Source organism: Leucopleurus acutus (genome assembly GCF_964270905.1).
Source record: "Leucopleurus acutus genome assembly, chromosome: 3".
Lineage (NCBI taxonomy): Eukaryota > Metazoa > Chordata > Mammalia > Artiodactyla > Delphinidae > Leucopleurus > Leucopleurus acutus.
In genome coordinates this window covers 43128876-43156366 of record NC_139145.1, presented here as the reverse complement: position 1 = coordinate 43156366, position 27491 = coordinate 43128876, and the positions used below count along the sequence as shown (strand labels likewise).

General features: G+C 47.5%; 1 protein-coding gene across 1 annotated transcript in view; it reads right to left on the bottom strand.

Annotated features, from left to right (window-relative positions):
* ADAM19 (ADAM metallopeptidase domain 19) overlaps positions 1-27491 on the bottom strand; it is a gene marked incomplete at its 3' end in the record, with an annotated part of 85382 nt that overhangs the window by 28211 nt on the left and 29680 nt on the right. The window contains exons 4-8 of the mRNA XM_082835631.1: positions 23052-23130; positions 17741-17817; positions 8520-8712; positions 7780-7845; positions 2990-3061 (exon numbers count right to left, since the gene is read on the bottom strand). Of these exons, the coding sequence (XP_082691757.1) occupies positions 2990-3061; positions 7780-7845; positions 8520-8712; positions 17741-17817; positions 23052-23130 (487 nt within the window). The remainder of the gene's footprint in view (positions 1-2989; positions 3062-7779; positions 7846-8519; positions 8713-17740; positions 17818-23051; positions 23131-27491) is intronic.

The window sequence follows — 27491 nt, the reverse complement described above, 5'->3', positions numbered from 1 at the left end:
AAAAGACAGGAAGACATTTCATTTCAAACAGGAAAAAAGCTTTCAAAGTGAGCTAAGCCACGCTGTCATCTATAATAAGGACCTTTGGCCCAGGTGTCTGGTACAATTATCCCTCCCAATTCCTTTACGGCCCTTATCATTTTTATACATGTCTAAAAGTTCTCTTGTATATGCATTTTCAAAACAACTTTATTGAGGTATAATTTACATATCACAGAATCCACCCATTTTAGGTGTACAGCTCAATATTTTGTAGTAAACTTACCAAATTGTAAAGTGATCACCATAATCCAGTGTTAGACTATTTTCATCACACCAAGATCCCTTATGTCCACTTACCATCATTGCCCATTTTCACCCCCAGACCTGGGCAATCACTAATCCACTTTCTGTCTCCACAGATTTGCCTTTTCCAGACATATTCTATAAATGAAATTATACAATATGTAGTCTTTTGTTATTTCTTTCATTTAGCATGTTTCTGAGATTCATCCATCTTGTAGCCTGTATCAGGCTGCCATTCCTTTTTATTGCTGACTAGTATTCCATTGTGCAGATATATTAATGGATTTATTGGAAGACGTCTCCGACTCGTTTTGGAAGTAAATGGGTGTAAGTGAAATACATGTAGATAGATGTGCTTACTTTGAAAATTTCCTTCCCCATCACTGGAGGTTTTTGGGTTTTGTGAAGGATGCCATAAGCAGGTTGCAAGCTTTAGGTTGCAAAGGTCCCAGATAATCTTCAGGATTTTGTCCAACCCAGAGATCCTGAAATTCTATACACGAGCCTTGATCCTTGGGCTCCTTAAGGCTAGAGCTACGCCTAACTTTCATGACACAGTATATTTCATCTCACACACACATAGCAGGAAGAGGGTTTTCCTTAAAGCGAAGTACTGGAAGGCGTAGGTACAAGGAATTCTTTGGCCTATCCTAGAGAATACTGAGACAGCAACTTAAAAAAAAAAAAAATTGCAGGTAAACCTAGGTCATGTGAGCAGGAGATGCCATCTTAATCCGAAAGTGGCAGGTACTGCCCCAAGGTAAATATAACAATCATAGCACCAATGCTTATCAAGTGCTTTCTATGTATTAAGCACTGAGGCCTAGAGAAGTTCAGTAACTTGCCAAAGTCTCAGCAGGAAGCTGGCAGAGCCAGGATTAAGGCCCGGATTATTAGACCTCAGAGTCTAATCATGACGACACTACACTGCTGAAGTGCTACCATATTTACACATCCAGAGAATCAACTTGCCCCCAAGAAACTGTGATGTAAATGGGCTCCAGATTCAGCAGAGTATCAGTTGATTTCAATGGAAATTTTGATTTTCCTGTTTTATGCTAGGTCAATCATTACAGAAAATAAAGGGTTTGGATTTCAAATTGAACTTGCTTCACTAGGGAGCTTTTTGAGGACTTAAACTTGGCTTTTTTCACAGTTAAGGAAAAACATTTTTGATTGGGTTCATGATTCAGCTGATTAGTGCAGTGCATTCCAGTTTTAGTTCCATAATAGTTCAGTTCAAGTAGGTGGGTCAGCAAGCCTCAGAGAAGTGAGTTTGCCTTCCCTAACCCCAGCCGGGAGTGACTAACCTCAGCTGCAGATGAGATAACCGAGACTGCTTCACAGAGCAGACCAGCTGGCAAGGCTGGGGACCTTCCAGCAAGGATGTGGTTTGCTAACGCCTCTCTTCTCCTTCCACTTTTCACCAGCACCACTGGTTCGATCACCCAGACCAGCTGCAGAATCTACATAGCGGAGACCCAGCCAAGTCTCCCACCTGCAGCATCTCCAGAACAATAGATGTCACATGGGGGATAACATGGTCTACCCCCAGGGAAACAAGCTTTTCTTGTTTTCCCAGATGCTGAGTGTTTGGGTTGTGGGATCATTTAGATGTTATTGCTGAGTGAACTGAAGGCTAGAGAGAGGACTGGACTGTGTCCCTGGAGTCCTTCCTTCCAGGAAATGCCAGTGTTTGACTTTCACCAGGCACCAAACACTGACCAGCGTTTCCAGAGTCATCTACGGCAAAAACACAGGGCATAGACCTGCCCATCCAATGACTTCAGTACACTACCAAATTTGCTTGTAAATCCCTAAAAATATTTGTTCTCTTCCTTATCCTCTAATATTTTTTTAAAAAATATATATATATATTCCCCCTTGAGACCTGGGATCCAGGAATCCCTAGCAGGCCCAGAGTTAAGGTTCAGAAGTTTCGTGAGTGCCCTGAAACTGTACAATAAATGTGATCAGATTCTCAGAGACCTGCGATCCCAAACATTAAAATCTACTTTTTAAAACTATTTACCACTCGCCTATCAAGAGGCCACTGTCATTCTAGGTTACCTCTTCTGCATTTTGCACTCTTTCATATAAACAAAGTATTTCCAAGTCCCAGACCAGCCTATTCTAGTAAAATTCAAGAATCTGGGTATTTCCTAAGAGCTTGTTTAAAAGAGCCTGACCTAGGAAAGTTAACCAACTGCATGGCTTTTCTAAGAGACAAAACCAAATGATTTTAGAACTGTTTTACAGATGGAGATTATACAGATTGACCCCAAACAGCCCACTCAACTTTTAAGGCACGGATGAGGGGAAGGGGGTCAGAGGACAGCACTCTGGGTCCTCACCCCTGCTTCAGCTTAGAGGAGTCTGTTGTCATCGGACTTCTATATTAGACATTGCAAAAAGGATTCCATCAGAAAAACAAAAACAATCCAAAGCTCTTGATTTAAATCAACCCCTCATTTTGTAAATTAAAAAACAAAACAAAACAGCAACCCAAACAAGACAAGTTACTTGGCTAGGTCCATGCAGTTGACGGTCTTGTCGTGACCACTGAGCTTCGGCTGCATCGCTACTGCCTCCCAGAAGCTGGTGGGGCGGCCAGTCGCGCAAGAGGCAAGTCAGGTGTGATCTCCTGTCCTGCAGCTCCTCTAAGGTGCTGGCACCTTTCCCACAAGGACACACCTGGTCTCACCTTATCAACGTAATTGGCGATCTCCATGAGCTTGTGTTTGGTGGCGTCCTGGTCTCGTCGATTCTTCTGAAACTAAATGGGGCAAGCAGAACTAGGTGAGACCCCAGAACCCTTCGCAGGACCCCTCGTGTGCCCCATTACTGGTCTTTGAATTCCTTTTCATTTTCTTCCGTCTTCTATGACGACTATCTCCCTGACACATAGTGTCAGCTTGGGAGGGCAGAACCTGGGTCACATCCATCTTGGTACCTCCAACTACTAGCTCAGTTCCAGGCACACGGTAGGCATGTTAACAGTTGTGCAGTGAACTGAACTGTCTTCCTCCAGCCTGTGAAGTCAACCTTGTTCTCCTGTCCTCCTAATTACAAGGCCTCCTGCAAACTTCCACTGGGGCTTAGAAGAGGGACCAATCCAATCCTCGCCTCGGTCATCACCCCAGCATGGAGCCGCCATCACAGGGATCTCACAAGGCCTCCGTGCACGTGATCAGTCAACACGGTCAAACTGTTGCTGAACAACTGCAGTGTGCAAGGCACTGCACTTGGTGCTGGGTAGGATACAAAGTGTGTGGTCCTGGTCCTAGCCTTGAAGGAGCTTCAGTTAAAACACAGAGCGGACCAGAAATAACAACAATGGCAGATGCTATGTTTAAGGAGTATGAAATAGAAACGGGCTGAGAAAACCTGCACAGAAATAACTGCAACAGGAGGCTGTGTGAATGACACAAAATGAGTGCTGGCAATGAGGATCATAAAACCTTGGGAAATAGGCTTCATCTAGGCACGCTACTCAGATCAACTAGCAATGCCTTCCACAGTGAGAAGAATTCTAAGACTGCAAGGGGCTCGGCAGCAAAAAGTGCTGTGCTCCATCAGAAATATCTGCCGTGGGCAGCAAGAGGGGCACATTTCTGTAGGTAGCCTCACTTAATCACGCCTGCTTCAAAAGGGTAGATCACGGGCTTCCCTGGTGGCGCAGTGGTTGAGAGTCCGCCTGCCGATGCAGGGGACACGGGGTCGTGCCCCGGTCCGGGAAGATCCCACATGTCGCGGAGCGGCTGGGCCCGTGAGCCGTGGCCGCTGAGCCTGCGCGTCCGGAGCCTGTGCTCCGCAACGGAAGAGGCCACAGCAGTGAGAGGCCCGCGTACCGCGGAAAAAAAAAAAAAAGGGTAGATCACTTTCAGCTGCAATGATGAAGGAAAGCTTCACAGCATAAAGATAAAACTTGCTACAACTGAAACCTAAATTTGAAAATGATGGGTACGTCCTATATGCTGCCATTGTTACACAGAACCTGGGTACCTATCTGATTTACCTTGTGTACACACGATATATGTTACTTCAGTCCAAACCTTCACGTCCTTCCTCCACTGCATCCCACAAGAATATACAAGAAAGAAATGAAAAGAACAGCCAAATAAAACACCCTGGGATATTTGTCCAGATGGGGGTGTGTCTCAGCCACGACAGGGGGAGAAACGCACCGTTTCCTATTCTCCCACTGCTTCTGGACCTTCCTGGGCCTCCTGGGAACCGTGACTCATCAGAACTGCAATCGTCTCACTTTCACCATTGCTTTCTACGGAGTTAAATTCAATGTAAGATCCTGGGACTTAGACCTTTCCAAGGTGTTAATCCTGAAGTTCCTCTTTACTCAGTCATCCCATTTCTAAACTCGTCTCACAGGCACAGAAAGTGCTGCAGCATTTAGGGAGTATTTATTAGAACATCAGAGTCAGACTTCATTGTCTTTCAGATATATTAATCCTATCTTCAAACAGCTGCCCGATAATACCACCATAGTTTTAAGGAATGTACCATGCTATCCTGAAGAGCCTCAGGCAAGAGTCAGCAAACTTTCTGCAAATGGCCAGACTGTAAATATTTTAGGCTTTGCAGCCATAAAGTCTCTACCACAACTACTCAACTATGCCATCGTAGCTCAAAAGCAGCCATGGACAACACATGCAGCGGCAGGCATGGATACGTTCCAGTAAAACTTTATTTATAAAAACCCGGAGTGGGCTGGATTTGACCATGGGCTATAGCTTACAGACCTCTGATGTAAAGAAAAGAGTATCTCCCACTTACACTTTCTGGGCTGACACAGGCCTTAAAACACGGTGCATCACCTGGTCTTTCCCAACTGCCCCACGTTCTGTCTGTATCTTGAAAAGTCCTTGACATACCTGTTCTCACAGCTGCCCTGTCTCCTCCTCCAAATCCCATCTTGCTCTTCCCCCACCTGGATCTCCCATTTCACCTAAGGAATGAATAAACTGAGAACCACCCCCAGGTGCTCCCACCTAGGCCCAGGGAGCTGCATGGTCATTTTTACTGCTGAAAACCCTCTCTCCAGGCAGCAACCCCATCCACGTCTCTGCTCCCTGTGCTAAGTCCAGAGCCCAGAGGCGAAGCCTGCCCTGTCTCAACACCAGGTTATAAATCACAGATAAGGCGCCCTCCTCTTCCCTGTCTGCCGTCCTCTCAGATTAATTAATTGTCAGTAATACATTTCTGCCCGTGGAGGATGAGAGGCCGCTTGGAGAGGGAGTGGGGGAGGAGGTGGTGAGGGGGGCAGGGATTTGTGAGCCTGTGAGCCCAGCCTGGCCTATTACTTCCCCACCCACCCCTGCCCAGGACCTGAGTAGTGAGCACATTCCCTATCCACCATCCCCTGAGCTGCATGAATCACGGCCTGTGGGCAGCACCTATGGGGCGCTGCTGGAGACCCTCCCTCTAGAACAGGAAGATGGCTCTATGCACAGCACAGTTCTGGAGGCACCTTGGGCGCACACTTTTCCTTTTGGGGGTTTGCTGTGACCCTGGAGGTCAGGAGACTGAAGATGTCCGATCCTCACCCCACCCCCGCTTCTCCAGCTTTCAGACTCACACCCAGTGGGTTTTAAATCCCCACACCAGGAGTCCTCTGGTGAGAGTGCAAGGCCGAGGGGGAGCATCACCCCACCTTTCCATTAGAGCAGCTGTGTTTCTATATGCTTAACTATCGGGGTCCCAGGAGCTTTCATCTGAACAAAGGATTCTGCAGCACACACACAAAAAGGTTCGAGACCACTGTATTAGAGGATCTCAAGATGTCCCGGAGCCGGGGAAGCTCAGCTCTCTTCCAGCAACCCTCCCACTGTGGCAGTTCTGTTAGGCAGGGGCCAGCGCCATTAGCATCCCCCATGACTGTGCAGCTGCGGCTTTTAAATCACTTAGGATTTTGCTCCCCACACCACTCCCCCATCCTACACACACACCAGTCTTTGGAAAGGAAAACAAAAGAAAAAAAAAAAGAAAGAAAGAAAGGCTGCTGGAAAAACCAATACCGACACCAATTAAAAAGCGAAACTCCTCTCAAAGCAGAACAAGATGTTTCCTCGGGGCTTCCCTGGTGGCGCAGTGGTTAAGAATCCGCCTGCCAATGCAGGGCACACGGGTTCGAGCCCTGGTCCGGGAAGATCCCACATGCCACGGAGCAACTAAGCCCATGCGCCACAACTACTGAGCCTGCGCTCTAGAGCCCACTAACCACAACTACTGAGCCTGCATGCCACAACTACTGAAGCCTGCACTCTAGGGCCCACAAGCCACAACTACTGAGCCCGTGCACCACAACTACTGAAGCCTGCACTCTAGAGCCCACGGGCCACAACTACTGAGCCCACGCCACAACTATTGAAGCCTGCACTCTAGAGCCCGTGCTCTGCAACAAGAGAAGCCACTGCAGTGAGAAGCCCGTGCACCACAACGAAGAGTAGCCACCACTCGCGGCAACTAGAGAAAGCCCGCGCGCAGCAACGAAGACCCAACGCAGCCAAAAATAAATAAATAAATAAAATTGAAATATATATATACATATATTAAAAAAAAAAAAAAAGATGTTTCCTCGGCCTGGGAAAGCCCTTCACCTCCGCGTCTCTGCGCAGTTAACGACTCCGTGTCCTTGCAGACACTCAAGGGCCACTTCCTCCTGCCACTAACACTGGAAGGCAGCTCTTCCAGCGCGAAGTCTAGTATTCTTCCCCCTTCCCTGCACTGCCTCCAGGATCTGTGCTGTGGGATTGCTCCTCTGGGGGAGCTGCTAACTAACCCATTTGGATGGTATGTGACAGATGGGAACTGTGATGAGTTCTGTCAGAAAGGGAGCCCCAGGCGAGGTGCAGTGTTAGAACGTGGGGAGTGCTCAGCTCATCTGACCTTCCATGCCCAGAAGATATGTCAGTTCTGTGGTTGAGCCACTACATAAAGTGAGAATGAGGTAAAATACGGCTAATTTAGGCAAATATGGGCCGTAGGGCCTGAATCCATTCTTTAGGAGTCAGCTTCAACACCACTGCCTTGGGAAGCTTTTCCCAATTCATTATCCGCACTCTAATCCTCTACAATGAACCATCCTACAGCAGTCATCACACTTGGAACTAGAGAGTTTTTGTGCTGCTACTGTAAACCCTGTGATGTGAGGGGCAGGTCTATCTCTATTCTCCCAAAGAATAAGCACCAAAACCTAAGGGTCTTCAGACCCAGTCTAAGAAATGTTAACCCAAATAACATCCTTTATCCTGATGTTCTGATTAATGCACTGAGCTGGAAGAGACTTCTCCTTGTTTTTTTTCCCAACTATGTTTAAAATAGCAAAAAGAGCCCTTGGTCAGATTTAAGGTCAAAATCACATGACAAACCGGAAAAAGAGGAATGCTTTAGTATTTCCCCAAAGCAGTTTGAAGGCTGGAATGGAAGCTATCAAGAGAGCAATTTTTCTGCTAAAACCCATTGCCTCCCCCTTACCTCTTCATAATCAGCCACAAGGTAAAGCTCCACATACTTCATGGAGTGTAAATCTTCCCTTTTCATCTAAGAAAGAGACATAAGCAGATCAGAGCTATAGAAATGGTGGACTTGACCTCATTTCAAAAAACTGCTCAGAAATGGTGCAGTTAATAAGCAGCGGCCCTCCTTACTAAATTTGTACCTGGGATCTAGAGACAACCCCAGCTATGGTCGCTTCATCATCACCCTCACTACACCTTCCGCCCGCCATCTTGGTTATCGCGGGAGGCTGCTCCGGGACAGCGGGTCCAGTCCTTTAGTCTCCAGAAATAACGAGCTGGCTGCCTAGTGCAGACAGAACAGAGGCTGACATACCGTGAGGGAACATGCTGACAGTCAAGTTCCCAAAAGACATTTAAACCACATACCTCTATTTTCGGTATAAATAAATACAAGCATTTTGTGCACATGGTTAAGTGGCTATTCCAAAAAGGGAGGCGTATATTTTTTTCTCACATTTTAAAGTTTCTGAAATCAGCACCTTATTTTAAAGGTAGTAATGTTTTCCCCCAAAGCTGTTATTCTGTCGAAAACAAGGGTTTCTCACACTCAACAATGACTTAGACTAAGAGGAAAAAGCTATTTCCTCCTTCTTAGCCATCTCCCTTTAATTTAGAAATACACCTGGATCCAAGGTAAGGGTCCTCAGAAGGGACAAGCCTATCCCCAGGCTAACTCCTGTGCTAAGAAAAACTCACCCTGCGAGGTCGCTTCTTGGTCTGGTTTGTAAACGGAAGGACCCAGTCCCTGGCGGTGGGCTTGGAGTGCTCGAACCCACAGTTCCTGGGGGGAAGCTTGAGATGTTCGGATCTGTAAATAAGGTGGTGGCCCTCGCTGTCAGGGAGGGGCTCGATGATGTAGCTGAGGTTACTGCTCACCATAATCAGTCCTCTGTTGACGGGAGAAATAGAATCTCTGGTCAAAGATTGTGGTCCTGGAAAAGTCCCTTGCTCAGGCCTCAGTTTTCCCCTATAAAAAATTTCACAGTTGGTTTTGATCATTGCTTCTTAATCTTATTATGGGGTCGTGCGCTCCTTGGTGAGAATCTGACGCAAACTCAGACTTCCTCTCCAGAGAAATGCACATGTACGTGAGATGTGGTGCACGGTTTCAGGGTACAAAAGCATATCACAGAGAAGCTTGAAGGTTCTAAAAGGGCTGGGCCAGGGACAGTTCATACTCATAAAGGATGGCAGGACTAGGATTCCAAAAAGCCTCCCAAACCCAAACATAGCATACAACAGATCACAGGTCAAAACTTGATAGACGGAGAAAAAGACATTCTGGTGACTGGAGGAAGCATGCTGGCCTGAGGATGAGGAGACCCAAGTTCTAATCTCAGCTCCAACATTAAATTGCCAAATGCTCTTCAACAAACCTCTTCAATCACTCCAAGCCTCAGTTTCCCCAAGTGTAAATGCAAATGATAATTTTCTAACTTCACAGGACTCTTGGGATGATTAAATGGAAAGACAAGTGTCCTTGCTCTTGGAAACCAAAGCTAGAGACATCACTGATGGCATGCCTACCAGCCCCAATTTCCCCGTGTCAGCAAGGCAGCTCTGCGGTGAGGTGACACCCACAACCAAGCACGTGTGACTACTCTTTTCTCTGGGTTACAGATACTAGCCTTGAACTCAGAATAAATATGTGTGTTCATTCATTATATTTTTTCATTCATTGAACCCTTACTCTGTATTAGATGTAATCTAGACATAATCCCTGCCCTTGTGTAATTCACATTCCATTGGAGGACAGACATTCATTCCACAAATACTTCCTGAGCTGCTGCTATGTGCCAGGCATCGTGCTAGTTGCTGAGGACGGACTAGTGAACAGGACAGACAAGACGCCTGCCCTCACAGAGCTTAGAGTCTGAACATGGGAATAAATCACTATAGTATGTTAACAGAAAAGGCAAAAAGCTTTCATCGCCCTTAACCCTGATGTTGGATGCTGCGGCCTGGGGTGCTGCATCAATGAGGCTTCTGGGCGCTTTATCTGGACTCGGTGAGAAACAGCGCACAGCTTATCACCAATCACTATCACCAATAATCAATGGAAGGGACAGCAGAGGCCCCCGTAGCAGGTATTTGCCATCCTTGACACCGTGAGATGAAAACTAGAGCAAGGGAATGTTATCAGGGCCCTGGGGAAGGAAGGTCCCAGCAATGTACCCCAGGGACCCCACAGCATTTCGTGTGCTCCAAAACCTCAGGCTCTATCCATCCAGAAATTTCAAAAGGTAAAATGTAGCCAAGTCAGTCTTTGCCACTCCAAACTGGCAGGACCTCTCTTCGGCTGTCTCGGCTTCCATCCCTGCCCCTAACACCTCCGGATCCCCGCCCAGGTTTTGCCCTTTGGGAAGAGCCTGTGATGCTCTCAGGAGAGACAGCGCCAGGCCCTGATCAGCAGCAGTCCTTCCTGGAATCCATCCCTGGTTGACCTCATTCCTGTGCCAGGGAGCCTGACGACTTCCCGGCTACCTCATCCAGGCTGACGCAGCAATCCCAGACCAGCCCCCCGGCGGGACGCCCAATGGGCTGCCTGTGCAGCTGGGGGTGAGAGTGGAACAAACAGCAAGGGTCACATCCGCTCCTGAGTCCGGACGGGAAAGGGCAGAGGGCAGAGCTGCTGTGGGCATCCTGTTCTCAATCTATCTTCTCATCTTGGCTGACCAAGGCCCCTCCCCGTCACCTCAGTTTCCCCCAATGGCTACAAACACTACAAACCAGCTGACGGCTTTGTGTGCACTAGGTTGTGGCTGTGGAGATAACACCCAGTGGGTGGAAAGTTCCAGTGTAGCTGACCAGGCATCACTTGAATAAACCTCTAGGCCGAATAGGACAGAGACAACACAGAAGTTTGGTGCACAGTGAACAACAATCATGGTGGTTATAAACTATTGAGTCTTTACTATGGACCAGGCACTGTGCTGAGTATTTTATTATTCACACCAACTTCTATGATCCTTACAAATATTATCCTCATTTTACAAACGAGAAAACTAAGGCTCAGCGAGGTTAATCAACTGACCAAAGTCACACAGGCAGTAAAAACCTAAGTAGTCTGGTTCTAGGTCCCAAGACCTTAACCATGACCTCACACTGCCTCTGTCACCAGAGCCCTGTAGAATAGCTATAAGTGACAAGAATCAGCAACTCTCCTCTGAGGCGTGATCAGCCATTACCCAACTGGCCTGTCTGAAGTAAGACACCAGCTGGGAGAGGCAGTCAGTCCACTTCTCATTTTTAGACACCATTTTTTGAGAGTTAACTATATGCCAGGCACTGTGCTTATAATTGTCATTCTTATTTCATTCTTACATCAATGCTGTAAAGCACCATTATGGGTCCCATTTGATAGATAAGGAAACTGAGCTCCAGAGAGATTAAATAACAAGCTCTCATGGGTATTCTGGGGCCAAAGATTTAAGGTCCGGCAGACTCTGGACCCCATGCCCTTAACTTCTATGCTATCTGCCTCTATCAGTGAGTTCCAAACCTAGGGGTCAGAGATCTTAGGATCAAATCTCCCAGATCTATCCATTAGAATATTCTCCAGGGTGTATTAAAAATGGAGATGTCCAGGCCCCACCTAGGAGATGCAGATTCTGTAGGCCTGAGCAAGTGAACAAGTCCCATAGGAATGTCCTGCACAGCCACACTCAGGAACCTTGACCTGGAGCCCAGCCTCTGGCAGGGCCCTGTCTTTTCACAGAGCTCTAAGCAATTCTGTTCCAGGGAGTGGGCAGATTATAACTGGAGAAACACAAGCTCAGAAGGACACTGAAGGTCCTTCCAGCAATACGACTCTGCGGCCGCTCCCCTCCCCTGCCCCTGCTGCGGCTGCTGGTAACGCGCCTGTGTCACAGTCGCCGCCTTCCCGACTGCCAGGGGATGGAGAACAGGCTGGCGCAAGCCCTAGCATGTCACAGCGAAGCCCAGCTTTGAAAGTGGGGGGATTTGTGAGAATCTACTTCCCAGGGCCCTTCACTGTCACCAATCCCAAGCCCTGCTAGCTGCCCTCCCCTGAACACTCGCCAGTCATTTCTCCTTCTAAGTGTCTCAGTTGATCTAATTTGCTAAATGTAAGCACTGGCAGAGCTTAGCGGGGGGTGGGGGTGGGGTGGGGTGCGCGGGAGGGGGACCCATGAGGTTGGGTGGCCAGGACCTCACACGCTATTCATTGTTGAGAGCGACCTCACAGGCTATTCATTGTTGAGGGCTTGATACAAATGAAATTGTACAGAGGAACCCTGGCAGGGCAGGCCAGGCAGGCAGCAGGTTTAACCCCTGAATGACTACAAGACTCGCTCAAATGCATCCTTCCAGGAACTAGGCAAGAACTGCTTCTTAGGAATTTGTCCATTCAGAGCTGAACCCAAGGGGACACACCCTACATGCCTACATCCAGAGCTGCCCTAAGAGGTAATCACTCTGTCACACTTCTTTCCTTCCCCCAAAATCTGCATGCAAGTGAGAAGGAGTTACAGGGAGCTTCAAAGGCAGCACAGAGGTGACGTGGTCACACGGGTGATGTGGTCCCTCTGGGATGGGGTGGCAAGCCACAAGTGGAGAGCATGGGCTCGGGAGTGGGACACACCTGGATTCAAATTCTGGCTCTGCTGTCTGCTAGCTTTGGGCTAAGTTACTCAACAAAGCTTCCCCTCTCACAGGGCTGCTATGACAGTTGACTGAAGTAAGAGGCAATGTTTACTAATAATTAGGGTAATATTTAAAAAGGACAGCTAATAGTCATTGAGCATGTATGATACACAAGGCAGGGTACAAGGCATCTTATTCAGTAGCCATTCAGCACATATGTATTGAGCACGTACTGTGTGACAGGAACAGTTCTAGGCACCGGGGATGCAGCGTGATAGGAAAACAAAAAAAAGTCCCTGATCTCAAGGAAGTTGCACTCATCACCTCATGTAAATCCACCAATGATGTCACTATTGTTGCTCCCATTTTACAGGTGAGAAAACTGATGCTAGGGAACTGAAGCAACCTGTCAGGTTTTATACCAGGAACTGCCTGGCTCCAGAATCTACACCTGACAAAACTTGATGCTGCCCTGTGAGCGCTTACTCTATGCTTGACACAGAGGTAGCATTTCTTATCTGTTCTGCAGAAGGAAGGCCAGGTATTCAAATGGGAAAGGGCCACGCCTCTCCTTGGCAAAAAGGCAGATAGGCATGGACTGGCTCCTTCTGTCCCAGGCGCCCCACCTCCTGGAAACTCTGCCCACTCTCTCTGCAGCACAGACATTTCTACACTGAAGAGTCCTTTCCATGGTCTTGTCTACCCTGCTTTCTCAGATCAGAGGAACCAAAGCCCAGAGAAGTAGGAACTTGCCCAAGGTCACCTAGTGACCTACTGTTAGAGCTGGGGGCAGATCCCAGGTCTCCTGACATCCAGGCTCCTTACTCATGGGCGGAGCCATGACACGACCCTCAGCCTCCCACCCAGGACTCAGCAGCCCCCTGCACCGTGGGCATCATCTAGAGAGCTGAGCTGGCCAAGGCAAAGACAAGGAGGAAATGAAATGAAACAGGGGGAGGAAAGCTCAGAGATCACAGAGCCGGGAGGTATGGAGCTAGATCTGAAACTCAGGTCGCTTGACTCTAAATTGTGAGCTCCTTCTAAGCCATCTCATAACGTTCACACACATCCTCCTCTGCACACTCTTAATTTCATATCCTCTCTCTCCCTCTCTCTCCCACAAAGTCTGAGTCCAGGGACCTGGGGTAAGGTATAACCACAGTGAGTATGGGCCCCAGGGTTTTGAGGTCAGATCTGCTATAAGAGTGATGCATCAGGGCTTCCCTGGTGGAGCAGTGGTTGAGAGTCCGCCTGCCGATGCAGGGGACGCGGGTTCGTGCCCCGGTCCAGGAAGATCCCACATGCCGTGGAGCGGCTGGGCCCGTGAGCCATGGCCGCTGAGCCTGCGCGTCCGGAGCCTGTGCTCCGCAACGGGAGAGGCCACAATAGTGAGAGGCCCGCGTACCCCCAAAAAAAAAAAAAAAAAAAAGAGTGATGCATCAAATAGATGACTACAGGTGATCTACTGTATGTCTTTGAAAGACTTTCTATGTAATTAAACTTGCCAGACATTAGTACTTAAGATACTATACAGCCATTAAGAGAATGAGCTAGATCTATGTGTGCCTACGACACAATGTTAAACTGGAAAAAGAAAAAAACAAATTACAGAATGGTATGTATAACCCTATAACCAATCTCCCTTGGATTAAAAAATCATATATACACATAATTATGTATTTCAATTATGTATACTCCCCAACAGATTACAGATGGGGAATGAGATTGATTGAAAGGGCAGGACAGGATAAAGAATTTTCACTTCTTTTAGTTTTATGCTCCAGTATTATTTGGATGTTTAGCACACTCATTAGTTACATAATGATAATCTTCAAGCACTTTCTTTACAAACAAAGTGACCAATCAGGTTTAAAAAATGTTTTTACTGTAATCAATACCTCTCCTGCTGATAGACAGTGAGTTGGACACACATGTGTGCACGTGCACACACACACACGTACACGCACGCCCAGTGTCTGCCAAATCCCACAGGTTCCGTCAAGGACACCTCAACCCAGTAATGTCTAGATTTCTTCACAAATAATCGTTGCTCCTAAAATTTATACTTTATGTTAATTTGCAAAGCATTTGTGCACACAAGACATCGTATAGGACATTTAGATGAGTCCTTCACAGGAGACAGGCTTGGGGAGTATGGACACTAAACACCCCTAGGAAATGGTGTGCCACATCGTTTCATTGGTGTAGTTTATAAATATCCAGAGCTGCCACTCTATTCTCGAAGGGGTCAGGGGCCTAAACAAGATCACAGAGCATTATATTACATACCCATGTTCCTTTTTGGAAGGAAGATTTCTGAAAGGATACACAAGAAACTGGTAACAATGGCTGCCTCTGGGGAGGGGGGATTCGGGAAACAGGAAGCGTACTCTTTCATTGTACGCTCTTGTATTATTTGAATGTATTCTTACTATGATCCCGTATTACCTCTTCAATTAAATGAGCCTAAAGAACTGCTTTGGAGAGAAGAGGACGCCCAGCAACAATCTAGAAACTCAGCTGGATTCCTCTGTATTTGTATCATCAGCCTGAAGATCCCACTTGGTATAAATCCTACCTATTTTCTCCAATCACAAAGAGTATGTTTCCAGGAGAGAAGCACAATTGCTATGGAGATTTTCCATTGCAGCATCGCTTTATGAGCCTTAGTGGGGGGCGACTGGAGTGTTCCGCGTTCCGTGGGTTTGAAGCCTGCTGCTGCTACAGCTGCTCCTACTCCAGAGTCTGAATCGAGCCATCTGCCAGGCGTCTCCAGCTCTTAAATCAGTCGGGCCCACAGACACCCTTGGTTTCTTAAGGTGTGCAGTGAGAAGGCTGGGAAAATAAGGCGGGTGGACCCCATAAAAGGGAAGCGTGCAAAATAGAAACACATGGACGGCTCACCCAGTTCCCCCCTATCAGCACAGCTGTGGGAATGATGTACAAGAGGCCAAGCCAAATTCCCACTGCCCCAGACCAAGAGGACAGAGGAATAGGCAGAGAGAAGCAAGTCACACCCGCATGTTCCCTTTCCTCCTTCTTGGGACAGACGCTGTTCACTTGCAGACTGCAGACGACTGGGCCTGTAAACACCACTGGAAGGCCAGTTGGCTAGGCTCAATCAGGTCACTTGAGCAGGGGATTTGGGGTCTCTGTTATGGCCTCCCAGCCAAAGCTTGTTTCCTGCCTAATCCCCTCCGGCCAGCTCACCATGAAGCCTTACAGATGAGACATGGCTCGATTTATAAACAAACACGTGGGATCGGCAGCATGATGGGCCTCCCGTTGGCATGCGAGCCTGGGTGAGTCTTAGCATGGTTTCACTGTTATAAGATGATGATAATCCCGTCTGCATGCTGTAGCGTTAACACAGCACTTAACATTCTCTACCATGCCTATCATCCATGCCCACTTTACAGATGAGAACCTGAGGGCTCAGGAAATTACTTTTATATGCCTGTCTTCCCTCCACCCGTGTAGGACATGGGCATAGAGCAGACACCCACTGTTAATTTGCTGAATGAAAGAAACAATCATTGGCTCAATCGATCAAGAGAGAGGAAGGGTACACAGTGGAAACACCTCCTACTGGCTCATGAGGGCCAACGTGTGCATATCTGCCCAATGCTGCCTTCAGTAACATCATGTTGATAGCTTCGAATTGGTCATGGTGGGAATATTTTTACCAGCATACTGGCAGATGCTACATATCAGTGCTTTTTTTTTCTTTTGGTTTTCATTGAGCTAGGTTATCAACACACTGGGTATAGGTGCCACACAGTATAGGCAATTAAAACCCAGGCAATTAGTATAGGCAATTAGAACACAGGTTTTTCAGATCATCATCTCTTTTCCAAAAGGAGGGGAGGGTGGGAAGAGTCTAAATAAATGATTTTTATTACTCCAACATACATGTATAGATCCTACTATATGCAAAGCACCAGGGTAGGCTGGAGGAGAGCAACAGATATTGAGATAGAATTCATATTCTCAAGGAACACATATTCTCAGGTATAAACTATAACGTGCACACATATCACCTGGGGATCTTGGTAAAAATACAGGTTACAATCCAGTAGGTCTGGGTAGGACCTAAGATACTACATTTTGAACAAGCTCCCAGGTGATACTGATGGTACCCCACTGAGGGCCCCGCCCAGGAAGCACGGGTCTGGGAGGTGACTGAGTGCTTGTATATACTGGCCAGTTCTAAACGTTAGATATCTATTAGCACGTGCAATCCTCACAACACGACAGATATATATTTCCCTTATCCACATTTTACAAAAGAGACCGTCAAGGTCCAAGGTCACCCCTCTGGTCAACTGCTACTTGCTCAAAGCCAGGTCGTCTGGCTCAGAGAATGAGGTCACTCTCTTTCCAACATGCCCCCTCGTTGGAACTTTTCAGTTCATTTTCTGTCTTGAAGATTATCCCTGCTTCTCCCTTCTCTTCCTGCTCTTTTCACTAGCTGCCCATTTCCTTTTTTGCCACCTATAAGCACTTCTACCAGAGAAGAGCAAAGGAGAAGTGGGAATAAATGCTCAAATTCATCAATTTCAAGTGTATGAACCATGTCTTCTATTTCCTATATCCTGGTGCTTTGACACTGGGACCTTGCTCCTGCCCCCAGGGTTAGCCACTTCCTACAGATGGTAACTCACCAGTGAGCACAGCATGCCTTTCCAATGGGCTTCTCACTCTCTGGGCTGCCCACCTCCCCGGGCCTGTTCACCCCAGGGCCAGGTACCAGACAACTAGGGACAGCCCCATGCCCCAGATCCCACCAAAATTATTCAAACTAGCCAATCCTAAGCCTGCTTACCCTGCCTTTCCTGTTCCTTTCCACAGAAACCACAATAAAGACTCTTGCCCACATTCCCTCTCCCCCGTCTGCCTCCTGACTGACCCCTGTGCTGCCCTGTGCCCCAGCCCCAGCATGGCGTGCCCCTCCTCCTGGGATCTTGAGTACAATAAAGTGTCTTTTCAACGGCAGTTGTCTCCTGCTCTGTGGGCTTCACCATACCTAAATAATAAGAAAACCTCAAGCTCCTCAGGAAAGAGTATGCTCAATCCCCAGTGAATCTGTGGGTTATCTATTATTAACGTTATTATTTTTACCGTCACCATCATCAAAGGATTACTTCCCTTGTCCCTCCCAAGCTCAGCCCTTCTCAGAGCTGGCTTGCATACATTCTCAATAGACAGCTTCTCAAAGTCCCTGCCCAAGGCCAGCCCCGCTTAGCTTAAAAAATTCCATTGCTGGGGAGAGTCTCAGGTGCGCCCCACCCAGCACTGTCAGGGCCTCTTACCTCATTCCCCGGCAGGTGCTGAGCATGACACTGGACTGTTCTGCCTTCCTCACCGTCCCATGGTAAAAGCAGTGATCCTAGCGTGGAGAAAGCGGGTGGTCAGACCACAGGATACTGATAAGCATGGCAACGTTAGTGTCTCGTGAAAGTCAGGGATGATTATATAGCCACCCTAAGCTTACAACCTGCAAAGAGCTTTCTAAGCCACCATTTTGTTTGACCCTCGCAATGTTCCTGGGCGGTGGGACAGGATGGATGCCATCATCCTCACTGAAAAGATGAAGAAGCTAAGGCTCAGAGGAGCAAAGAGATTTGCCGCAGGTCTCACTGCTAGTTGGGGAACCCGGGATTTCAGATCTCTTTTTTTTTTCAGAGAAACAGTTTATTTATTTATTTTTGGCTGCGTTGGGTCTTCGTTGCTGCGCGCGGGCTTTCTCTAGTTGTAGCGAGCGAGGGCTACTCTTCGTTGCGTTGCACGGGCTTCTCATTGCGGTGGTTTCTCTTGTTGTGGAGCACAGGCTCTAGGCACGCGGGCTTCAGTAGTTGTGGCACGTGGGCTCAGTAGTTGTGGCTCGCAGGCTCTAGATCACGGGCTCAGTAGTTGTGGCGCATGGGCTTAGTTGCTCTGCGGCATGTGGGATCTTCCCGGAGCAGGGCTCGAACCCGTGTCCCCTGCATTGGCAGGCAGATTCTTAACCACTGCGCCACCAGGGAAGTCCCTCAGATGTCTTTCTATGACACGATGCTGGCCACAGGAAACACTGGCTTCTCAAAAGCCTGCCTCCCCACTAGACTCACATCTTTGACCCCCCGTAAGGACTGAACAGTGTCCCCCGCAAAATTCATGTCTACCCAGAACCTCAGAATGTGATCTTATTTGGAATAGGGTCTTTGCAGATGTAATTAAATTAAGATGAGGCAATACTGAACTACTATTCTTATAAAAAGAAGCGAGGACACAGAGAGACACACACACACAAAGAGAAAGGCCATGTGCAGACGGAGGCAGAGATTAGACAAAACTAGAAGCCAAGAAGCGCCGAGCGTGGCCAGGAGCCACTAGAAGCTGGAAGAGGCAAGGAAGGATCCTTCCCTAGAGACGACAGAGGGAGCATAACCTTGATTTTGGGCTTCTAGCCTTCAGAACTACGAGAGAACACATTTCTGTTGTTTTAAACCTCCAAGTTGATGGCGCTGGTCTATCCCCCATCCTCCCTGCTCCCCTTGAATCCCTACCCGCCTGGAGCAGACTTGATTTGGCACCTGTGTCCATGGACGCTTGCAGGTCCGCTGCTGCTCTCTAGCCAGGGCATCTCACGGCCATCTGGTCTTCCGAACCCGGCTGGATTCCTCATGGCTACAAACCACTCTGTGCTAGGCCCAGGACTAGGCCCCGAGTGAGCAACAGACACAGCTCCAGCCTTCGTAGGACTTAGGGTCTTGTGAGAGCCAATATTAGTTTAAAAGCCGTACAAAGATAATTACAAATCATGAAGAAGGGCTTGAAATAAAGTTCGAGGTGCCAGCGGAGTGTTTGATAAGCAGGGCAGCCAGAGCATTTATGAGGCAAACCAGGACCCCGCTGAGAGTGATAAAGTGCTAAACCAGACAGACGGACACAAACCAGGACTGTTCCCAGCACGCCAACGGGTGATAACAAGGGACACATTCCTACAAGCTTCTTCCCAAAAGGTCAAAAGAGATAAGCTGGTCCGAAGAGAAAGAAGGTAAAATCTCCAGGGCAGAGCCAGGTTCTCAAAAAGGGCTTAAGAAGGATGTAAACTGCGTAGCTGCAGACACAGAAGCTTTCTCTTTCCCCACCAACGTCCTGGGCCTGAGCAGGGCCAACTGGGAATCTCTGGCATTCACCTACATAACAACAGTCCGAGTGACCCATCACCAGGACCACACTTGATTGTGGTTGTGCCTTGGTCCCCAGCAGGCAAGCATGTGACCCAGGAGACAGCTAACCCATTCGTCTACATTCTCTGGTTCCACCCTCTGCTCAGCTCTAGGCATGAGTATAGTGCAGCACACTTTACAAAGGGCTGTCACACACATCACCGCACGTGATGATAATGCCTGCCATTTACTGTTATTAACAGTAAGAGCTAACACCTACCCAGCTCTTGCTCCTGGATAAACAATTTACATGATGTTTTTCCCTTTAATTCTGACCACAGCCTTATGAGGTAGATACTCTCATTCTCATTTTTTAAAAGGGGGAACTAAAAGTTGGAGAGGTTTTAGGTCATTCACAGGGCCACACGGCAAAGTGGAGATTCAAACCCCAGCAGCCTGACTTCAGACTCCATGCTCTGTCTCTCTTAGCAAAAGCAGACCCAGCAAAGTGCATGGAACTTAGTTTGTCAAAGCTCTATTATCTTCCAGCACCAACCGAGACTGAGGTACTAGTCTAAGCCTTGCCTCTCACTGGTTATCTCGACTTCGGCATGTTCCTTTTTCTCTTCTCCCCTCAATTTCCTCATATGTAAGATGTGGCGTTGGAAGAGATGTTTATAAATTCCCATAAAAATCAGTGATTCATCTTACCCTTCCACAGCCCTGAGAGTCAGATCTTAGTATATCCAATTTTCAGATGAGGAAACTCAACACTAGTGTGGTCAAAAGGGTTTTTCAGGTCACACAGCTAGTTAAAGCCAAGACTAAAACCCTGGCTTCAGACCCCAAACTCTGCAACTCGTTCTACTGGAACACACTCACAGACCATTCCCCCAGTGATCTGACCTAGATCAGGGCTGGAGCCCACAGGCCCAGCAATGGGTTGGATAAGATTCCCACAAATCCCACTACCCCTGGCCAAGTTTGGTAGGAGAGTGTGATCCGCAACATCTGGGTCAAGCGAGGCTAAGTGGTTTATTCCATTCCCATTTCTCTTGGAGTCTTCAGCTCCCAAGTAAGAAAGCTGACTGGAAGCCCCCTGGGGCTGGGTGGGGGGCTTTGCAGGAGCCTAGGAGCAGGGGATGTAAGAAAACAAAGAGGCATCCCATGCTTCAGGCGAGATGTGCTTCTGTGCTTCAGTCAACGAGACCTTCAGGAAGGAGGGGCTCTCTGGGAGGGAGGGGAAGTTCTCTCACTGTCCTCTGTGTCTCAAAGGCCCTCACAACATCTCTGCCTAACCCTGAGAGCACAAAGAACAAGTACACAACAGCCATGAAGTCATCGCATTCCTTCCCAGCTTCTCAGCCTGAGGGGGCCACCCTGAGGGGGCTTTCGTAGCAGGAAGCATGAGCTCATGGCAAACTCAGAGCACTGAGACCCATTCTTCAGCACAGAAGTGCAGAAGCCAAGCCCAGAGGAGGGTGCTTTGTGAGGTCATAATGGCGAGGGGCTTTTGAGGCATGTCTGTCCCTTCCCCACCGAGCTGGAGACAGAGAACAGAAGTCTCAAGGGAGGAAGAAGTTTCAACCAAGGGGCCTTGAAGAAGGTGTGGAGCCACAGCTGGCCAGCCTTCCCAGAGATGAGAAGACAGAGCCTACTTGCCTCCCGTGGGCACCAGCCACTCCCCCCACCCCAGGAAGGTCTTGGTGAAGAAGGCAGCCCTGATCTTCACACCCAACAGTCCAACATAACCCCTCAGCTACCGACCCATCGAAACCTAACTGTCCTGTGTCCCTCTCCTCATTCAAGGGTGATCTGATAAACTCGTCTGTGCTGCTAACAACTGTTAGTGGCTGTCATTGTCTTCTAGGCTTTTGCACTCCGGCAGGGCTACTGTAGAGACTGGATCACGTGGGAACCTCAGGGTCATGGGAAGCTGTGGGAGGAGCCCATCGTGCTGCCTACACACCACACCCCCCAGATACGCACACCACAAAAGCCCATGACATCCAGCCCCAAAGGCAAAAGACTGCTCCTTCTGCTGGAGTCTGTCTTCCCTTCTCCTTCACCCCTGCTCTTTGGCACAGAGTCTCAGAAGGATCACTCAAGTCCAGAATGTCTCAGCTTGGGCACTATTGACATTTGAGGCCAGATAATTCTCTGCTGTGGAGGACTGGCCTGTGCATTGTAGGGTAATTAGCAGCATCCCTACCCACCAGATGCCAGTAGCATCCACCTCCCAGTCATGATAACCCAAACTGTGCCTACAAATTGCCAAGGGTCCCCTCCTTTGTTGGCTAAAACAGTCAAAGAGACAAATAGAATATTTTAGGGTAGCACCTGATTAAAATTGGTATAAATCATCACGAAGCGTATTTCCTTTGCTTTATGTTCATTACCAACATATTTAACAAAAATTTAAGGAAAAGAAATGATTTAAAACAAAATCACTCCTAGTGGAGAACCACCACTCTAATGCTACAAATTCTAAAAGGTGCCCTGTAGGAAAAGCTAGCAAACCATGAAATGTGTATGATTCATGACCTTAAATGTCCACCAGTGACCAAATGGTGTGGTGGAGCAAACTAAAAGACTAAAACTGAAACACCATTTTTTAAATGACGAATCTCTGTGCAAACAGCCAAACTCAACTTTGAGGGCAAAAATACCCAATATGAAGATAGCAGCAAAATAAGAAAATCTTCACATCCTAAAACCACATTAAAAAGGCAGAGTACAGGGCTTCCCTGGTGGCGCAGTGGTTGAGAATCTGCCTGCTAATGCAGGGGACACGGGTTCGAGCCCTGGTCTGGGAGGATCACACATGCCGCGGAGCAACTAAGCCTGTGAGCCACAACTACTGAGCCTGCGTGACTGGAGCCTGTGCTCCGCAACGGAAGAGGCCGCGATAGTGAGAGGCCCGCGCACCACGATGAAGAGTGGCCCCCGCTTGCCACAACCAGAGAAAGCCCTCGCACAGAAACGAAGACCCAACACAGCAAAAATAAATAATAAAAAATAATTAATAAACTCCTACCCCCAACATCTTAAAAAAAAAAAAAAAAGGCAGAGTACAAAACCTTACATGTCCATATGAAAAAAAAACCAAACACCTGATTGGGTGAGATGACAGGATTACCAGTAAATCATTTCTCTTACTTAAACTTTTGTTAGTATGTGGGTAATTAACATAAAGCAAAGAAAATGTATGCTTCACAATGATTTATATCAACTTTAATCAGATGCAACTTGCTTAAAATATTGTTTGTTTCACCATTTTAGCCAGCAAACGGGAGGGTACGCTTACGAAACAACAAATTCATATTTCGTGTCTCCTGCTCACTCCCTGGGTCTCAGTCAGGGAAACAATTTCTTCAGGGGAGGGACTGTCTCCACTGAGCATCTCCTCACTTCCTAGGGGTGGGTCTGGGATAGGGCATCTGCTTGACAGATATTGACCTGAACTTACCTCGGATTTCAGTGTGGTAGTTCGAGGGTTGCCACTTGGAGTATATTGGGTTTCTGTGTAGGCTGGAGCAAAAAGGTGCCTGAAAAGAATAAAAACAGGCATTTGTCTCCTTAGATGATGGACTTCACGGTCCTGGGAACAGCAGCCAGTGATTCTAACTAAACTTGGTAGAGCCACCCCAAGCGTCTCCACACAGAAGGAACTAGGCAGTCCTATGGAACGGCTCAAGGAATAAAAAGAAAAACAGAGTGAAGTTTGTTATGAACTTTGTGTTCATTGGGATCATCGCTTAAGTCAGCCACAACCAGATAGAGTTGACCACAAAAGCAGTTATCTCAGATCTTAACTTGTTCTGGGTCCTGGGAAAATACATGTGCAAACACATTCACAAAATTTCCCAGGGTCTATGGACCCTATTGTGTACCTTGACTGATTATTTCTCCAGCGTATCCACCAACTTTTGGTATCAGCACACCAATTTTTCTTTAAGGGAACCCCTATTCCCTGTTGCATGTTTTGGTAAGACTGTCAATCAAGGTATCCTATCTGGCCTTGGCCAAGGGTGGCCCTCGGCGCTAGCCAAGCCAATGGAGCAATGCTGCAAGAACTTAACAAATGGGAGCTATTCATCTGCTCCTGTTCCTGCTGCATGGGTTCCAGGAGTTTCCTTTGCCCATCTTTTCTGAGACCTAGTGGTTCAGATCCCCTGAGACCTGGTAGTTTTACGTGTTACCCTTCCAATATTGCTTTTTCTTTCCTAAAATTGGACATTGGTTTCTCTCTTGCCACAGACCTCTTGCAGCTGGGGTTAAAAATCCCTCACCAGGGCTTCCCTGGTGGCGCAGTGGTTGAGAGTCCGCCTGCCGATGCAGGGGACACTGGTTCTTGCCCCGGTCTGGGAAGATCCCACGTGCTGTGGAGCAGCTGGGCCTGTGAGCCATGGCCACTAAGCCTGCGCGTCCGGAGCCTGTGCTCCGCAACGGGAGAGGCCACAGCAGTGAGAGGCCCCCGTACCACAAAAAAGAAAAGAAAAAAAAAAAAAGAAAAGAAAAAAAAGAATCCCTCACCAAAGGCAAGGTGACCTCAAATAAGGCTTTCAGAATTTCCCTGAAAGTTAAAAGACAGAAGAGCCAAATGGACGTTTCAAATAGCTCAGCCACGTTAAAAGCAGAACGAATCTAAAGAAAATCGTGGTCAGGGGGCAAAGTTTGTAATGGAAGGCACCACTAAAAATTGAAATCTAACAAAAAAGAATTAAGTGGATCTATATCTACTAATGTGGAAAGATGTCTAAAATGGAGTTAGATAAAGACAATAAATTTCAGGAAAGTATGTACTTTTTAAATCCCTTTTAATGAAAAAGTAACAGCAGTACACACTAGTGCATGCATCAACAACAGCTGGAGGAGGGCACGCCCGTCATTAATGGTGGTTATCTCAGGGAATTACAGAAGATGTTCACAATGTAAGCTGTATAATATTTCTGAAAAACTGGTTGATCTTAAAGAATAATTATCATGTATTTATTCTGAAAACAGAAAATCTAATTTGAAACTGCTTTTTAAATAAGAAGATACAAGCTGAGGCCAGCATAGAAAGCCAAAGGGACCTGCAGGGACCACCCTGGTTTTGTAAGAGGTGACATTTCCCACAAGAGAGGGTCATTGAAGAGGATCTCCAGAGTCTCTCGGAGTCACTTCCGGCTCTAAGTTCCGGGACCCCAGACTCTCAGATTCCCCTCCACCCAAAGAGTGCAGTCGGAAGGCAAATGCCACAAGGGTTGTCTCTTGCACTATGTCAAGCCCTTCAACGTGCTGGCTTGGACGAGAAGAAAAGAAACCCAACAGGGAGATGTAAAAACAAAGCAAAACAGAAAACCCAGCTTGTGTAGAGAAACTCCAATTCACATGGAAAGCTTGGGTCAGTAGCTAACTTGCCAGATTCCGTCTCCCTTTCTCCTTCTCCTTAGCATCTAACCAGTCAAGGATCGAAGGGAAGAGTCACCCATTTGTCTGAGCGAGATAAACTGTAAGCCCCAGGAGGACAGAGGCCAAGCTGTTTTGCTCACCAGTATATACTGGTGTTTAACATGTACTCAGTGAAAGAATGTGTTAACTAATTACTGAATGAATGAGTGAGTCGTTGAGCATACTAGGAGCTTAGAACATGGTCTGGAGTCTGAGAGACTAAGTTTCAGTGCCAGTTCTGACATGTACTGTCTCTATGGCCATGAGCGAGTTGTTTTACCTCTCCAAACCTTTGTTTCCTCTTCTGCAAAATCCCTTCTACTTGACAGGGTTGTCATCTGAGTAAAATAACATAATGCATGAAAAGAGCTTAAAACCAGTCCTGGCTCAGAGTGGAGCTCAGTAAAGGTTAGTGATTATCATTATTGCTTTCAACAGGGATTATGATGGGAAGAACCCAGAAAAACTGGTGGAATTTACCTATTTCCTTTCAATTCCCCCCAGCCATTAACTCCCCAGTATATCACTTGAGAGAGGTGAAAAAACAATGAGCTCATTCCTGCAGCCCATTTCTTTGGTCTGCTTTCACAGACTGCATAATGGACGGCGAGTCAGGAGTTCAGAATTTAACAGTCCATCCTGGATGACAGTAGGGAGACGTGAGTTTTCCCACAGGAATGCACTCCTGGAAAATACACTCCCAGCCTCTTCTGAGCCTTAGTGGGGGGGAAATATTCATCCAGTGACACCAAGATGCTCCAAAGAGAGCAATCCAGACTGAACCTCAGAGGAGTCCACATTCTTGTCGTTTCTTGGCCACACATCCTCAGAAGGGTAAGCATCTTTCTGCACCTTCTTATTCAGGAGTTCTGCCACTGTCATCATAGGACTCTCAGAGCCTCAGTGCTGAGAGGGACCTCAGGAATCATTAAGCCAAACTCACTAGACTGTGGACTCCCTAAGAGCAGGGAGCACGGCTGCCTTGTTCAATGCTTCTCCCCAGCTCCTAGTACCAGGCAGGTTTATTCTGTGGAAAAAGTGGATGAATGAATAAATGAACGAATGAATGAATCTTCTACCTTGTGTAGGAATCTGCCAGATGGCCATTCGGCACTGGACATCTCCAGTGACAGGGAGCTCCTGAGACCACCCACATAAAATAGTTAGAGAAAGTTCTTACACTGAACCAAAAACTACCTCTCTCTGTAACCTGCACCCACTGGCCTCATTCTTGTCTGCTGAATCTACAAGAAACAGTCTGCTCCCTCTTCCACCTAACTGCCCTTTTCAGGACCAGCAGCATTAGCACCACCTAGGAACTAGTTAAAAATGCAGATTGTAAAAAAAAAATATATATATATATATGCAGATTGCCAGGCCCCACTGCAAACGTCCTTGCACACAGAAACTCTGTGGTTGGAGCCCAACCATCTGTTGTTGTAATAACTCTCTGAGTGAGTCTCGGGCAGAACCACCACCCTAGACCACGAGTTCTCAACATACTTTTAAAGCAGGCAAACTTCAGAAATATCCACTTGTCTCACTACCCAAGCCTCCATCACCCTTCTACCTCCACCACACCCTGGATCATTCTGAGCTTAAGAAACCCTGAAAAGTTGCCATCAAAACAGTTCACATGCCTTTAAGTGAGAAAGCATTTCACCTTCACAACATGCCTAGGAGGACACTGCAACCTCGGAACTGTAACTTGTCCAAGCTGTCACGGCACAGTGTCAGAGCCGGGTTTCAAAGCCAAGTCTGTTGGGCCAGACCATACTTTTTAAGCAGTTCTCTGCTCCGTCTCTATTAGAAGGTAGAAGCATAAAACTCAAGCACTGCCAGCAGTAGTCCAAAGCACAATTTGACGGTGATGACAGCAGCCTTGAGAACATGTGATGCCACAAAAAGGAGGCTCCTGGGTCTTAGATGTGAATACATGCAGAGAAGAGCCGTAGGGGTAAGCAAAGCACGGGGCAAGATAAAGAGGAGAGACATGTAAGGACGTCAGGGGTCGTTTTTGGGGGGGGTTGTTTGTTTTTTTTAATAACAACCCTTTCCCCAAATGCGGTTGCGGATGTTGACCAGGAGGGTCATCCTTCCTTCTAAAAGCAAAAGGAAGGGTCATGTTCCATCACCACTATCTGTGCAATTGTACCGATTCACAAGACACTGCTTTCACACGCTCCCCATCGCCCCAAGCCAGGCCCATCTATGCCTCCAGTCCCTGGTGGTGCCTTGGCGCTGCTCTCGGCACCAAAGACACTATCCCCTCAGAGACAGGACTGCAGGGCCACTGAGCAGCCCAGTTCAGCCCAGCCACCCCTTCTCCAACCACATCTTGTTCTCATCTCCTCTCTGACAAGGGGCTGGCTCAGCAGATCTGCAGGAAGCTGTCTCTCACCACTGGAGTGTGCTAGGATTTTCAGGAAACGAGTTGTGAGTGATGTGCATCCAGGAAGAGAGAAGGACTGTC